The 16,484-nt window shown below is 41.3% G+C and overlaps 1 protein-coding gene across 1 annotated transcript in view; it reads left to right on the top strand.

Annotated features, from left to right (window-relative positions):
- LOC128442767 (kelch domain-containing protein 8B) overlaps positions 1-16,484 on the top strand; it is a 132,199-nt gene that overhangs the window by 70,774 nt on the left and 44,941 nt on the right. Inside the window, exons 2-3 of the mRNA XM_053425343.1 lie at positions 3,782-3,946; positions 12,526-12,750. Of these exons, the coding sequence (XP_053281318.1) occupies positions 3,782-3,946; positions 12,526-12,750 (390 nt within the window). The remainder of the gene's footprint in view (positions 1-3,781; positions 3,947-12,525; positions 12,751-16,484) is intronic.

The raw sequence follows: 16,484 nt of genomic DNA, 5'->3' as shown, positions 1-16,484 counted from the left end.
AGAGAATAGAGCATGGTTTCCTTAATTAGAGGAGATCGCGCATGATTAGGCCGAGGATGGGCCGAAAGGCACACACATACACACACACACACACACACAGGTAGCAGCTGTGAGATGCTGCAGGTCACAGGTCATAATGTGGGTGGGCAGGGAATGTCAAGCATCTACAGTCACCACAATAAGGGTCCAGATTGGTGGATATTTATCAGTGGGTCACGCCGTCACTAATTCTACTTGTATACATGTGTGAGGTCTTAACATGTCAGGTAATAACTGTTTACACACACGCTCTGCAAACAAGCAATAAAAAGTGACAGTTTATTGTAGAAGTGTTTGAGGAGGACTCACTAATGAAAAGGAATAATTCTGAAGTAGCTCCAGAGCTTTAACCACGGGACAAGAGAACAGAACATTACAAACAGACAGGTTTGGAACAGGCACTGTACTAATTGCTATTTTCGCACGCTAATTATTAAAGGTGATTCGGGGGGAATGGAGAACGCTCAGAGAGAACCTCCACTTGCACCAGAGGATCAATCTGCCAGCTGAGAGCTGTGGGCTGATTGATCCTCTGGTTCCAAAGGCAGCAGCAAAGCTTCCAGAGAGAGACACATGGAAGAGAGACGCACATGGGAGAGACATGAGGGACACATGGAAATACATTGGAGAGACATAAGGGACACATGAAAGTACATTGGAGAGACATGAGGGACACATGGAAGGGAGACCACATGGGAGACACAGAGCAGAGCTGCCACGCCATGAGAAACTGCTGAAGTATTCAAGTGAAATGTGATTTTATAAAGATGCTGAAAAGCGACTGTTTCGTCTCTGGCGGGGTTTGGGAGACCCCGGTGGCATTGTCAAATCCCACAGTGATTTATCAACATCTTGATCAGTCTCTCTCTCTCTCTCTCTCTCTCTCTCTCTCTCTCTCTCAATTTTGTTTGAATTTTCTTTCCTTTGTTGCCAAAACATTTGAACGTGCTTCACAACTTAAAGGTGCCCCATGGTGTGTTTTGGTACCTCTAGCACTGCTATAGAGAAATGTTTTTATGAGCAGTCTCCCATTTAGTTTGTATTTAGTACAATTGTGCAACATGTGGGCAATGCAATACATATTCCAAGCTATGGTTTTACATTATTCTACTTGTGCCACCAGGGGTAAAAAAGCAAATAAACATTGTTTAAATAATGCAGGTTTCAAATATAACAAAAAAAAGGTAAGAGAAGCTCTCAACAAGTTTGTCAGGCCACAAGGATTCAACAGTATATGTTCACATCAACAACTGCATTTGTTGACTAGAAAACAACCCAGGGCAAGAGAGAGCCGCCGCTGTGTCACTGGGAGCTGCCCGCTGTTGGGGCTACAGCTCCTGGTGGGGCAGAAGGTGTTGAGGTGGACTGACAGGGTCTGGGAGGTCTCGAGATTGACTGACAGATTGGTGCCGTGTCAGCTATAATGAGAACACAGCATCAAACTGTTGTTGGAGGGGGGGATGGAGGGGGATGTCGGTGGGTTTTGCCTTCGTACCACGGTTTCCTCCAACAGTCCGAAAACATGCAGATTGGGGTTGGTTTCAGCCAGCAACCCCCAAAAGATAAGCAGTGTTGTTGATGGGTGGATGGATGGATGATTTTTTGAACGTTTTCTATTTGCTATACAATAGGTATAAACTGGGATGTGACAACTTGGAGCAGATGAAAATGAACAAGGTGGATAAAATGATGCATAACACAAGTGAGTCATATATTAGAGTATTTTAATATATTTGGTCCAGCGTTTTCTACAGGATGAAAGTCTTGCCTACACGTCACATCTCGTGGTTTAATTCAAGATAAATCAAACCTTTGCCTAGAGAAAGACACGTTAAATGAACTTGGATATAGAAGCGCTCAACTGAGCTTCTAAAGACTTTTTTCCACATTCATCTTCAGTGAAAACAAATTCTCATTTCATTGTTCATTGAAAAAGTTAACATAATACTACGGGAATAGTGGTAGCTAATCATTCATGGTAGCTCACATCCTGCACTGGAAGAAGTTTGCTCTATTATAGACACACATAAGCATTGTTGTTTAATATTTTTGAATTATATCATCTTTCACTATTACCATTTCTATCATTAGCATTATCTTCATGCATATGACTGTATATAAAAATGCCTGAAATATCTCTACTTCCTCCCACTGAACAATAATGAAGCCAAGATTTCATGCATATGAAAAATGTATTTGGCTTATACTTAGCATCCTTTAACATCGCACACCATGGTTTCAATGGGGTTCAGAGTAGAGGCAGCCACCAGGGGACCATTCAGATGTTGTTTTGTGATGAAGTTCATTTTAATTTACACAACTGAAACACTTATGAAGAAGGCTTAGTTTGCTACAAGCAAACCTTAAGCAAGAAAATGTTGAAAAATGTATGTTCTGAAATGAAGCCCAGTGCATTTACTCTCGAGGTAGATCTCTCATTCCTCTCACACTATCAGGTTAACATTTGAAGTATGAGGTGAAATATTGGACTGTTGGACAGTGTGAAGCAAACCTGAACAGTCCATTTGAGGTCTCTGACACATTTCATCTAGAACCATCTTCTCAGTTTGTTTAGTAGTTTGGTTTATTTGTCTAATAGTTTGGTTTTTCTTTACGATAAACTTTAAAGACTCACAGGGCAGTTAACTTGGACTCTCCTTTAAACCGCTTAAAACTAATTTAAGAATAGTGATGAAGCTTCTACTTAGAAAGCTCAGCAGCAATTGTGCTTACAATGCAGTAAGGGCCTCTCTGCAGCTACAGAGTTTGTGGTCTCAGCTCTGTGTCTCTGAAATACACACAAACACAAGTACACACTTATAATCTACATTTCCTGCTCCACCTATCAACATGCTTGCATTCATTGTGACATGTTTTACATGATGGAAGTGTCCATGCTGCGTCCTTTATTTTATGTTCAACAGTAAAATTGGATTGACTCTGTGTTGTCATAAATGCTGAACTGAGTGGCAGTAGCACTGGTGTCGAGCTGCATTCCTAGTGACAGATTTATTATTGCTTTATTCTTCACAGTTTAAGTCACAGCTCCACAGATCTGTCATCTGACTGGGTGTCTGAGACGCTCACGCTCTCCCTCCATGTCTCTCAGCTTCTCTCCGTCTTTTTCCTTCAGATTTAAGTTGTCACAACTTCCAGAGTGCTGATGAGCTGGTAATCCCCCCCCCCCCCCCTCCTCTCCTTTCCTCTCCTCCCCGTCCTCCTCCCCCTCGCCTCACCTCTCCTCTCCTCTCGTCTCCTCTCCTCTCCTCTCCTCTCCTCTCCTCTTCGTCCTCTCCTCTGCAGCGTGTCAGCCGGAGGAGTGTGACTGCTTTCTCAGCACTTTGGCGTTCTCTTGCTTCTCTGTGTATTCTAATGACACTGCAGTGGTTGGGGATGTTTGGGGATGTGTCCTTGTGGGAAAGTCATTGCCCGGTCTTCTGGCATGTTGTCAGACCTGGGCATAAATATTGCAGATTGTTTGGATGACTGTAGTCGGATGAGATGGATAGCGGACGTGACAGCTGCATCAGAAATGGCAGGACTAAAGGACACAGTACTGTGTCTCTTTCTCTGGCTGCCTGGAGAGACATTTGTAGCATTTTTCCTCCATCACTTCATATTACTCTAAAGGGAAAACAAGCTGAACCGAAAATATCTATTGCATGCATTGTTGCACTAAGAGAGTAAATTACAGCAAGCTCTTCATTCACAGTGATTTTCTGTCTTGTGTGTCTCTCTGCAGATGGGAAGGTGTATGCGTTGGGGGGTATGGGCGCAGACACCACACCGCAGGCCCTGGTGAGGGTTTATGAGGCAGAGAAGGACCAATGGCTGACGATGACCTCCATGCCCACGCCGCGGTACGGAGCCACACCCTTCGTAACAGGAAACAAAATCTACATGTTAGGTAGGACACGAGATTCCTTCATCTCCCGGCTCTGTTTTTTTATATCTGAGTTTTATGTCTGTTTCTATCTCGGTGGTCCCCGGATTTACGAGTTGCACGAGGTGCCCTCTAAAAAAATGATTATATAGCTGAAGCCTCTTTTGAGGTACAGAAGTTTCTAAAGGGTTGTCTGAAAAACCTGACGTTCTTTAAAACCTCTATTTCCACTTTATTAATGAAAAAAATCAACTTTAAACCTTTATTTGATTAATTTTTACCTATTGTTGTTGACCATTTCATCATATTTATAAAAATCTATTTATCAGATTTATATCGGTAAATATTAGGACAAAGTCAATGATTTACCATAAAATTCAAGACAGCCGGGTTTTAGGCTAAGACCATCCAAAAACAATATATACAAACAAACAAAAACTCATATCTGACTCTTTCGAGGGAGCACACAATCTTTAAGTTACACAAACATATGTTTCATGTGCTCTTATTGGGTTAAACTGTGACATCTTCTACCATAATATATTTCTATAAACCAGAAATATGAGTAATACAGTAACACACAAGATTTGGGGAGTTTTTTAGAAATTACTTAGAACAAAATGAAATCAGCTGTTTTATGTTATGTTGCTGTGCAGATATTTGGATAAATATTAAACAATCTAAAATATGATTAAAAATAATTAATTATATATACTTCTATTTATTCACAATCATTTTTTGAGTGAAATGAGATGGATTGTCCCTGAATCAGACAGACATGTCAAACATCAGGTCAAATCTTTATTTTGAGTCAACATTTTTTTAATTTTTTTTACAAATGTCTGCAAATCAATTAGCACCCACAGTCTCTATGGTGAGTAAATGTTAGTAACTGTGGACTTCATAGCATGACAATGTTTGGCTGTCATAAGCAAATGGATGATAAATGGATGATAGTTGTATAGAAAATTTCATTTTTTTTTTTTAAAACTAACTCACATTCGCCTGTTCTCACACATTCACACCATTCATACATTGTTTGCACAACATTCAGGAGCAATTTGGTGTTCAGTGCCTGGCCCAGAGAGATTTTGAAATGCAGAGGGGAGGAACCAGGGATCAGACCTCTTGTTAGTGGACGACCCGCTCTACTTCCTGAGCAACAGCTTTTACTAAGAACAGCCTCACAGAGCTGCTGGTGTGGCTGTACACTTCATTCTTGTTTGAGAACAACTTGTGTGGTCACTTGTGCTGCAGCACATCTGTTTTTGTCCGTAGATTGAAACACAGCATCTTGGGAAAAAAAGCTTTCCCTGACCACAAAAAGCTGAAAGCCAAATAGCTTTCTCTGTGCAGTCTTTGCTGCCCAGGATTGGAATGGATGAGCGCCAAGTCCTATCAGTCTTTCCACTCTTTACTCTGACAATCCATATTTCTGAAAAAGCTTGAATGACCGAAAGCACTTTGTGATACAACAGCAACCATAACCATGAGATGCCCCCAAATTAGAATCTTACAGCTTGTTGTGGAATCACTGTTCCATGTCACTACTTAGTGTGTTTCTTCTAGCACATAGACCAGAAGTCTGTCTGATATCACCAGAGAGTTTAGGAACTGTGTAGGTGAGGTGGGACACATTTGGTCACTATCAGGGACATTGTCAGCTAGTGATGGATGACGTATTTGAAGAGGCTAAATCCTCAGGCGATGGGGTGGGGGAACATTTTTAAGGTCATGGCTACTCTGATGCTCACTCAGGTCTTAAATGGAGTGGATTAAGGGAGTAACAGGTCTCTGTCTCACACAGTTGCTGTGTGCTTGTTTTTACCATCAGCCGTTTAGCTCTTATCTGCCTTGTGGCTTGAGCCTCAAAAAGAGCAGACAAAATTTGAACAGGAAAGATTTATAGAACAATATTGATCAGATAGACAGTTTCCGTACAATATATATCAGTAGGACAAAAGGTCCTAGTACACAATTGACTAGAGACAATCTTAGAACTTTCAAAAAACAATTGTTGACTTTATGTATTTCAATAACATATTCAAGTATTCTATCATGTTGATTTAGTTTGAATAAATCAAATAGCTTCAGAGTGATTTGATTAGGTAAAGTAACATTTATAAACATATATATATACATTATGTTAACACAGAATTTATTGAATCAAATCACTCTCAAGCCATTTGATTTATTCAAACTAAATCAACATAAAGATAACATTTCCTGGTTAAATTTTTCGGCATCGTATTACATTTTTTTCATTACTCCGTTACACTTAGTGTAGAGAGCAGCGCTGAGAGAGAATTTGAATCGAACAAGGCAGGGTACGATTATTTCAGCATTTTACAAAGAGGTGAATCCATTTCCCTCGACAGTACAAGAAACCACACAGCCAGCATTCAGCCTCCTGAGAGGAGGGCTGTTGCTGGTCATTTTCATGTCCTCCGTTTGTATTCACACGCTCCACCAGAGGCACACAATGACCCTTTTAATGATGGAAGTCACTGACGCATTGAGCGGCAGAGAGACCTCAACACACTGAGAGAACCTTTCAATATATAACAACACAACACACAGCAAACAATGAACACATTAGCAAAATTACAGTGGATTGTACTTGTACTCTAGTATTCTTCTTGAGTACAATATTGAGGTACTTGATTCCAGAGTAGAGTATGTTATTTGAGTATTAGCTACTGTACACTGCTGGCCTTCAATACTTTTGGCTGTACTACCATTATTTACTGTAGTTACTAATGTTAGGATTACTTTGCAAGGAATCATTTTACATACAAAACATGTTAAGTTTATCTGAATGTTTGTGTGTTAATACATTTTTATAGATAGCATCATCTGTTCGTTAAGGCAAGCCTTATATTACCAACTCATCTATCCATCAATCAAATTTGGTTTGTATAGCTCATATTCACAAATCGCCATTTGTCTCATAGAGCTTAACAAGGGCCGACATCCTCTGTCCATCCACTCATCCATCCATCTTTCACTCATCCAATATCACACAGTGGTGGCAGCAGGGTAAGCATGCAGGGTGTCAGACATCCCATCCCATCAAACCTTTCTGGTTCCTCCTGGGGGATCTGGGTCGACCCTGAAAGTCAATCCCACATGAGGTGTTCACATAGAGCCTCCAAATGAAGGTGTGTGGGGGGGGGGGGCTTTTGAGAGGATGCCTGAACCACTTCAACTGGCTCCTTTTCACATACTACTCTTAGCTCCTGGTGGATGTCCAAACGTTCCACCCTATCTCCTAAGGCTGATGCCAGCCACCCTATGGAGAAGCTCAATACCTTACGCAGAGTCCAGGACGTAGAAATACTGATAAATCGAGAGCTTTTCCCTGTAGCTCAGCTCCCTCCTCTCCGAATCGGGTCATGGCCGCATTACTTCTGATAATACACCGATGTACCTCTCCATCTCCCACTGTGAAACCTCCTGCTGTGAGACTTCCTGGAACCGGGGGGAAATCATTATATCATTATAATTATCATTATATAATGTATAAAAATATAAAACTACCATGAACAAATTTCTGCATAATTAATAATTTTTTCTCAAGCAACAGGTTGTCTAATTCAAAATGTAAGGAAGCTTGAAGGCAGATGGAAGCACACAAGTTTTAGTGTCTTCACCCATTTAAATACAACTTAGAGTAGCATAAATAAGTACAAATACATGTATATGAACACACTCTCCTGTACTTCGTTTCAACATTTAAAAATGTGTCTCAGATGGAATAACCTGACAGGCCATTAAATCCAACCATACTGAAGACAATACTGACATTTAAAAAATAAAACTTTCCATACAGCAGTTCCACAAGCTGCTGAATGCCAGTACAGCTGCTCATGACCTGAGTGGTAATGCCACCCTAACATTTACACTGCTGTCTGTGAACTTTCAGAACGGCTCAATTTAAAGGCCCACCGTCATTCTTCTGCAAAGACTTTGACATTTTAGTGGCGAATGATCATTAATTCAATGTGTAACATTTATTTTTACTAAATTATAATTTCATACTTTAATTTCCATTATCTGCTAACATCTCCTGGTTGGAAGACACTAATCTACTCCACTCATAGACATAAAGAAATTCATAGAACGAATTGTTACATTTGCTTTTTGGACCTAATATTTTCCAGTTGCTGATATAGATAATGCTAAAAAGTTAATGTAAATTTCTCAAAATATGAAACTGTTTTTAAGTAGTTTTAGTTTTGCACTTGTGGTTTGTCTTCACGCCTTACGTCTTACCTGGGAGTTTTTAGTCATGTCTTGCTGGCTGCTCCCAAACATTAAAATGAAATAATGGCAGACAGGAACATGACAAAGAAACAGTTTAGAATGTGTGTTGAAGTTATATTTCCATAAATGATGTTGCGTCTGTTTGGTAGTAGTATAAGCACTTGACTGTTCTGACTGGTGAAATAGTGCAGACTACTGGTGTACACATTGTCAGTGGAGTCAGTGGAGGAGGACAGAGACCTTCTATTAAATAAACACACAACAACTATAATATGGTAAATGGTAAATGGTTTTGTATTTATATAGCGCTTTTCTAGTCTTGATGACCACTCAAAGCGCTTTACAGTACAGTTTTACATTCACCCATTCACACACACATTCATACAGTGCATCTATTTGCAGCACTTAGTCATTCTATGGGGGGCCATTCAGGGTTCAGCATCTTGCCCAAAGACACTTCGGCATGCAGATGGGTCAGACTGGGGATCGAACTACCTACCTTCAGGTTGGAGGACGACCACTCTACCCCTCAGCCACAGCCGCCCACGCGGTGATGGAATAAGATCTTTCAGAAAGAAGCATCTGTAGCTTCTCTTCAGACCAACAAGTCTTGTTGTGGTTGGAGCAAGTGATGCCTGACAAGTGCACGGCACAGAGTTGGAGGACTAATCTACATTGCATCCAAACGTATACAACACACACACAAATACAGCAAGGTTTTATCACATTGCACACAGTTATGTGCTATGAGCAAACAGAACAATGTTGTATTCATTCAGTTTTATCACAGAAAGTTTGGATCAATGCCTGACTGATCGCCCTTTGATTTAGCTTCCCAGTCAGCACAGCACTTTATGGCACATGACACAACTCATCAGGCTTCACACTTCTTCATCTTGACAATCGTGTGTGTTTGTGTGTGAAGTACACTATTTGAATTAAGGTTTTTGTGGCAGTGTCAGGGCTGTTAATCAAAAAGTGTAGCTAAAAAGAGGCTGTACGTCAAGAATGATACAAATTCTACCGTAAAACATGAAGCACAAACACACACCCACACACACACACACACACACACACACAAACACACACACAGGTTTTCTTTAATATATTATTGTATGCAGAGAAAATATAAATCTTATATCTAAATCGGTTATATAAGCGTTTGCTGAAAAAACAAATGCTGTAAAGTCAAGTTGCCTTCAAACTGATACCTTGAATTAACAATCAATATCAAAAGTCCTTATACAGTATAACAATATATCATCAAGTTTCATACAAAGTGCAGTAAAAAGTAGAAAAATTCGTTTCCCCTTTTAAACAGCTTAACTCTCCGAGGCCCTGTTGGAGGACTCCTTGTTCTCTTCACTGCAGATGGTTCTTTATGACTCTGACTTTGTGTTCTGGCTCGTTATCACGCGTCTGAGTGGATGTGGGGGCGATCCGACATCCCCCTGATGTTAGTGCATGATGGATTAGCATCTGTCTGTACTCCTCAGAATTGAGGACACTGCTAATTAAGATCAAATCCCTGACTTCGATGGCGATACGCAGCCTTTAAACTGCAAGGAACCAAGAAAGAAAAAAAGCACTGTCACGGCAGCAGAGATAGTTCCATCACAACTTGATTTGGTTCATATTCAAACAAACTCACCTAGGCATTCTTCTGATTCACAGCTTTCCAGTCTGTGCTGCCTGAAAACAAATACAGCGTTCAGTCCTCTCTGTCCTGCTGTTGTTCCAGACGTGTCTGAGCTCTAATTACACGTAGCCCACAAACATCTGAGACTCATAGGAAATCGTGTCCATTAATTGCTGCTAGAAAAAAAACTAAAAACCAGTTCTGAATAAACAAAACTTTTAGATCAGTATTAAATAACCACCATCCTTATCTAAACATATTACTGCAGTGCCTGGTCTAAACCTTCCTGTTTGTAACATTGTGTTCTCTTGTCCTGTGTACAAGCTATGGAGCTACTTCAGAATTATTCCTTGTCATTAGTGAGTCCTCGTCAAACAGCTCTACACTATACGGTCACTTTTTATTGTTTGTGTGCAGAGCTTTTTATAAACATTCTATGTCGCAGAGAGAAGAAAGAAACATTTGCGCTCATCGTACATGGTTTATCTTAAATAGAGATGTTATAGTCAATGTTTTCACAAAATGAAACTGAATTTGCTTTTATTACTGTTCATTTATGGTTTATATATAAGTTTTACTTAACCGTTATGTTTTTATGCATAACATGTCGGCTATTTCAAAGGTCTGTTAAGCAACCGACACAATCCTTAGACCCAAGTTCACAATTTTCAAAACATAAACTGTGTAATTGAGCTCAATATTAAGCATTACATTAAGGAAAAGTTACTCCGGGTAGGAAATGAGTCCTTAGCCCAAGTGAAGGAGTTCAAGTACCTCGGGGTCTTGTTCGCGAGTGAGGGTACTATGGAGCGTGAGATTGGCCGGAGAATCGGAGCAGCGGGGGCGGTATTGCGTTCGCTTTACCGCACCGTTGTAACGAAAAGAGAGCTGAGCCGCAAGGCAAAGCTCTCGATCTACCGGTCGATCTTCGTTCCTATCCTCACCTATGGTCATGAGGGCTGGGGGATGACCGAAAGGACGAGATCGCGGGTACAAGCGGCCGAGATGAGTTTTCCCAGAAGGGTGGCTGGCGTCTCCCTTAGAGATAGGGTGAGAAGCTCAGCCATCCCTGAGGAACTCGGGTTAGAGCCGCTGCTCCTTTACTTAGAAAGGAGTCAGCTGAGGTGGTTCGGGCATCTGGTAAGGATGCCCACTGGGCGCCTTCCTTGGGAGGTTTTTTCAGGCACGTCCAGTGGGGAGGAGACCTCGGGGAAGACCCAGGACTAGGTGGAGAGATTATATCTCAACACTGGCCTGGGAACGCCTCGGGATCCCCCCGTCAGAGCTGGTCAATGTGGCCCGGGAAAGGGAAGTCTGGGGCCCCCTGCTTGAGCTGCTCCCCCCGCGACCCGACCCCGGATAAGCGGACGAAAATGAGATGATGATGAGATTAAGGAAAAGAACGTTGTGTTATTACTTTGAAGACAAATTGCTAAATAGGAGGTGATTGCTGAAGTTAGACCCAGTTGCCGGCCGCTGCTGTAGATTATCTGAGAATTTAGAAGAGGGCGTGTTCAACTCGGTCAACAGACTGAAGGCACCGCCACCTACTGACTGCTACATATGAATTGCGTGTCCACATCACACCAAATTTGACACTGCACTCTCTCTGGTTCATAAATATCACAGTTACTTTATTTGACAAACTGTCAAAATGTGTCTGTAGCGATGTGTTAACACTCAGATTTGAATACAGATTATCCCCTCTTACGAAAAGAAAAAATCAAACGCAGCATATTCCACCGTAATCAATGGCTCACACTGTCCTTCTTCTCTCACGCCTCCCTGACTCTGATGCTTCCCACTCACTTCGACTCTTTGTCTCGCTGTTGCTATCGATCTCCGAACCACCCTGCCCACTCCCGCTGACCCTCTTCCACTTTCCTCTCCCACTCCTCCACATTATCCTCTCTTCCCTATCTTGCTCATGCACAAATTCTCTGTGCCATTCACTCATTTTCATTTCTTCTATTCCCTTTATTTGGTTATGTGTTTCGCTCTCGATCCCCCCTCTCTCTGCTTCCTTTCCTCCTCCTCCCCCTCTCCCTCGTGTATCCTTTCTCCCCCGTCTTCGTCCTCTGTTTCACCCTCAGCACCCATCTCAAGTGGTTCAGCCCTGTGATCCACCTCTCCACTGCCTCTCCATCATTGACACCCTTACTGCCCAGTGCCCTCTCTACGCTCTCCCACTCCAATCTTCCATTGCCCTTGTAGTTGCATTGCACAAGGTTAAGTTATCAGTTGTGAAAGTAAACAACTTGCAGGCATCCTCGGGGAGCATGCTACTGCCGTGCTCTGTTTTCATTCCAAAATTAAATGTGGTCCCAGTGCTAGTCGGCGTGCTTGCCAGACATCACGTAAATGCCACTGAAACTTTGTGACAGGAACGAGGGATTAAAAAGCAATAAAAAGAAGCAGGAAATGGAAAACAAGGAAAAACAATATCAGGAAATAAATGTGTTTTTTGCTGTATTCCTGGAAATGTGTTCAATGTATGATTGTGTGCATGCGTTTGGCAAATCAAAAAGTACATTCAAACATGGCTGCAGCAAAGAATTATACAAAAGTAATCCAGCAGTTTATAATTGCATCCTATTCACAGTAGAAGTCAACAGTGTGGAATCAGTGAAGCTTCGATGTAGTTTATGTATATATATGTGTTTGTATGTTTGAGCCAGGTTCATGTCTTCTCCCTCAGGTGGACGTCAGGGAAAGATGCCAGTGACGGCGTTGGAGGCTTTCGACCTGGAGATGAAGAGCTGGACACGCTACCCCTGCATCCCGAGCAGGAGAGCCTTCTCCTGCTGCACCACCAATGAGCGGAGCCTCTTCAGCCTGGGGGGTCTCCAACAACCGGGGCCACACAACTTCTACTCCAGACCTCACTTTGTCAGCACCATGGAGGAGTATGACCTGGATCAAGGTAAGAGAAGTACCTAACTATGCAGTTCAGTTTGAACATTAGCATTTTTAATGTGGTACCATTTCCTTGTCCCTATTGGGTCATATCTTTCTCTCTCCCTCCCTCAGCCAGTGACCTTCTTTTACCCACCTCTGTCGATCATCACATTAGCACTGACCCAGGTAACTGAGCTGACTGCTCAGGTAGCTGCAGGGTCATTAAACACTTTACATGTTTAATGATGCTAAAAAAAGTAATTTAGATAAAAGCTTTAAATTATAGAATTCAGTGCTACAGGTGGCAGCAGTAGTCACACATAAGGCTGTAGCTGCAGAGTGGATCCTAGACCTAAAGCCAGAGACTACAGCTGAAGTGAGCAGCAATACATAAATCTGAGTTTTATTACTTAGTTACAGATGGCATTAAAACAATTACTTTCTAAAAATAAGTATATGGAATTGGGGTGGCTGTAGCTCAGGGGTACAGCTTTCAAGCTATAACCAGATGGATGGCGGTTTGCTCCCTGTCTTCCCCATTCCAAGTGCAAAAAAAAGTATGTTGGCAAAACAAATACAAATAATATACAAAATACAAATATCTCAGGATGAAAAACCAGAGCCATAGAGATATAATACACCAAACAAAGATGTCAACTTGGAAATACATCAAAATTCAAGGGCTTTCTGTGATAAGGGCTGACAGGTCTCCCTGCTGAGCCACCCATCATCGGAAACGCTGGAGATTTCTTTGTTGTTGAGAACGAGTCTGAGACATTGTCCTGAGTCCATGTCTGAAAACAGCCTTCATAAAGACGCAGCTGGAACGTGTCTGTATAGCTGAGTATGTGATGCAGCTGAAGCTTGGTATTTAAAGCACGGTTGATTGGGATGATTGTCGGAAGGATCCTACTCCTGTACCCTGAGCACACAAAGAGAGGAGGCCGAAGCAGAGGGCGTGACGGAGGATTTATATCAGTTTAGTGTCCACCAAAGGCCAGGTTATAATTATAAATTATGTCATTATCTAACACTGTGCAGGGGGTTCTATTTCATAAATTATATTACAAATTGAAGTAGTCACATTCATTGTACTGATTGATTCCCGTAGTGTCTCCCTACGAGGGACAGGACCGACACTGACTGTCCACTGCTGTTTCTTATTCTCTGCCGGTCTCCTGCTAATCAATACAATTTCAGAAAATGCAAAGAGACAAAGTGCATCACCGAAGCTTTGGAATCAATAAATCACAAAATAAAGAAAAAGACAGGCAATTTGTATTTCTAATGTGGAAATAACTCTGTGTGTGATTCATCATTCCTTTACAATGTTATTTATGGGAATTTACATATTAGGTTTTAGTTTGATTCATTTAGATGCATGGGAAGCTGCCTTACATGCAGCCAAAAATAACTTATCTGTTTGGTGTCTCTCTGTTTACGCAGTCCCACCCTGCAGCACTCTGAAAAGAGTGAGAACACGATCTGTTCATGCTCATAATCCAGCCCATTATAGGAAGATTATGGGTCAGTGGAGTTGGGTCGTATCAGAGCTGATGGTGATGCTGACAGAGAAGGCCCCTGTCAATGCAACACATCTCTGCTCTGGGAAAAACTAGAAAATAGCACCATAGAAGCACCATAGAAACAGAGCAGTCTGCCTCCCTCATATATTAGTCTGTAATTATGTCTGTTATTAACAAGAATCAGATATTGGATATTTCAGATGTTTTTTAAAAGACGATAATCTTTGAGACTGATCCTCGTTGATGCTGTGGATTTGAAGTTAATTTCAGGGGATTGCGATGGTTTCACTTGTATTTACCCGAGCAAGTGGGCTGTTGGTAAACCACCACTGAGGCCTCCAGTGTGATGTCGGAAGGTTTAAACGTTGGCAGCGTGAACAGTTGTTGACACAAAGCAGCAATATTGAAAATCAACAGACAAACACAGGGCTCCTAAAAAAGTGTTCTCATAAAATGTAATCTAGAACCCAAGAGTGCACAAGAAACCTAGTGATATCATAATACAATAAGAATTAAACCCATTTGGAGGCTGTTTGGTTGTTCTCATCTCGGGCAGTTTACAATCCCTCACACTGGCATTTTAATCCCTTTTCTGTTCTATTAATTTCTTTAATTTCCATCAGCAAAATGAGAAGTGAAGAACCTACTGTGATTCTCACCTGGAGGTTAAGATTTTGGGAACACTTTCAAACATTAGATTTGATCAAAAACACAAAAAGTGCAATTAATTACATGAGTAACAATTTGTTATAACATCTTCCAGCAGGCCTACACACGTTTGTAATGTGTGGGCTCGCAGGAAATCCACTGAGCGTACACTTCAAGATGAAAGTCCAGTTTAGTTCTGAGTGACGTTTTTGAGTTGCAGAGAGAAAAGGAAAGTGAATTTGGACAATAAGTAAAACCTTGGAAACATGAAGAGAAAGTGAGTGACACTAGACATGAAGCTGACAAGAGACCCTCTGATGAGTGACGCTTCATCAGCAGGGAGACGGCAAGTTATTCATTATAGCATTGACTTATCTGTCAACACTTATTTTCACAAACTCAACCTTCTGGGTTTCTTTCATGAATCAAGACCCACAGTATGAAATGCAGTGAAGTGCAACATAGTGGAGTGGATGGTGCTGAGGGGCCTGAAGGAAGATATTATGATGACAGTGGCCCTGAGAGCTCACACACAATATGAAAACATGTGCAGACTAAAACGGAAGAGAACGTCTTCATCAATTTGACAGTAAATGGGGCAAATGGAAAATACACATCAAATCAAATCCTCTCATCACAACCAAATACTCACAACACAAGCAGATCCACTCAACACAACCAAATACTCACAACATAACCAAGTCCTCTGAACACAACCAGATCCTCTTGATACAACAACATTCTCTTAACACAAACTAATACTCCCCACACAACCAAATACTCACAACGCAACCAGATCCTCTCAACACAACCACATTTTCTTAACCCAACCAAATACTCACAACACAACCAGATCCTCTCAACACAACCAGATCCTCTCAAGACAACCAAATACTCCCAACAGAGCAGAAGTTTTTACAGGAAATACTAGTGATGGAAATAACCTTGGACAATCAAGCCGATCAAATTTTCTGAAACAATACACTTAATTATTGCGACAGAGCCAACAACATAAGACAGGCTTAGTTTTTCAGTTTAACATGTATTGGCCTGTTTCTCAATTAATTTTGTGTATTTTGTCAGATTGCTTGAATTGGCTATTCAATAAAGCAAAAAGCTGCACTACAATTGTTAACACTTGGTTAACAGTATCTGCAATATATCATAATCAAACAACCACACCAAGTTAAAAGGAACATTTTTATAATTTAAGAAAATCACTGAGGGATAGCCAACTTCAACCTGTAGCTTCAGAAGTCACAAACCATGGCAACAAGAGTTCCAACACTAGGCTAATCTATTGTTACTGTCCCCTGGAGTATTTGGTTGTGTTGTAGAGATTTGCAGTGCGTTTTCTATTTGCCCTGCATGTTTTGTCAAATTGATGAAAATGTTTTCTCCATTTGAATGTGTTATCTTAAGTTGCAGTGCATTGAGCTCTCAGGGCCACCGTACATCATAGCAGGTGTGTTAATTATGACCAATCGAATTAGCTCATGGCTAAAAGGTAAGAATCAGTCATTAATTTACTCGATTGCTGGAATTATTGGAATGAAATAGTTTTCCTCTGTGTGATCTGTCTGTG

The sequence above is a fragment of the Pleuronectes platessa genome, chromosome 6 (assembly GCF_947347685.1).
Source record: "Pleuronectes platessa chromosome 6, fPlePla1.1, whole genome shotgun sequence".
In the NCBI taxonomy this organism is placed as follows: Eukaryota; Metazoa; Chordata; class Actinopteri; order Pleuronectiformes; family Pleuronectidae; genus Pleuronectes; species Pleuronectes platessa.
The sequence above is the reverse complement of the archived record's forward strand: the minus strand, read 5'-3'. Positions and strand labels throughout refer to the sequence as shown.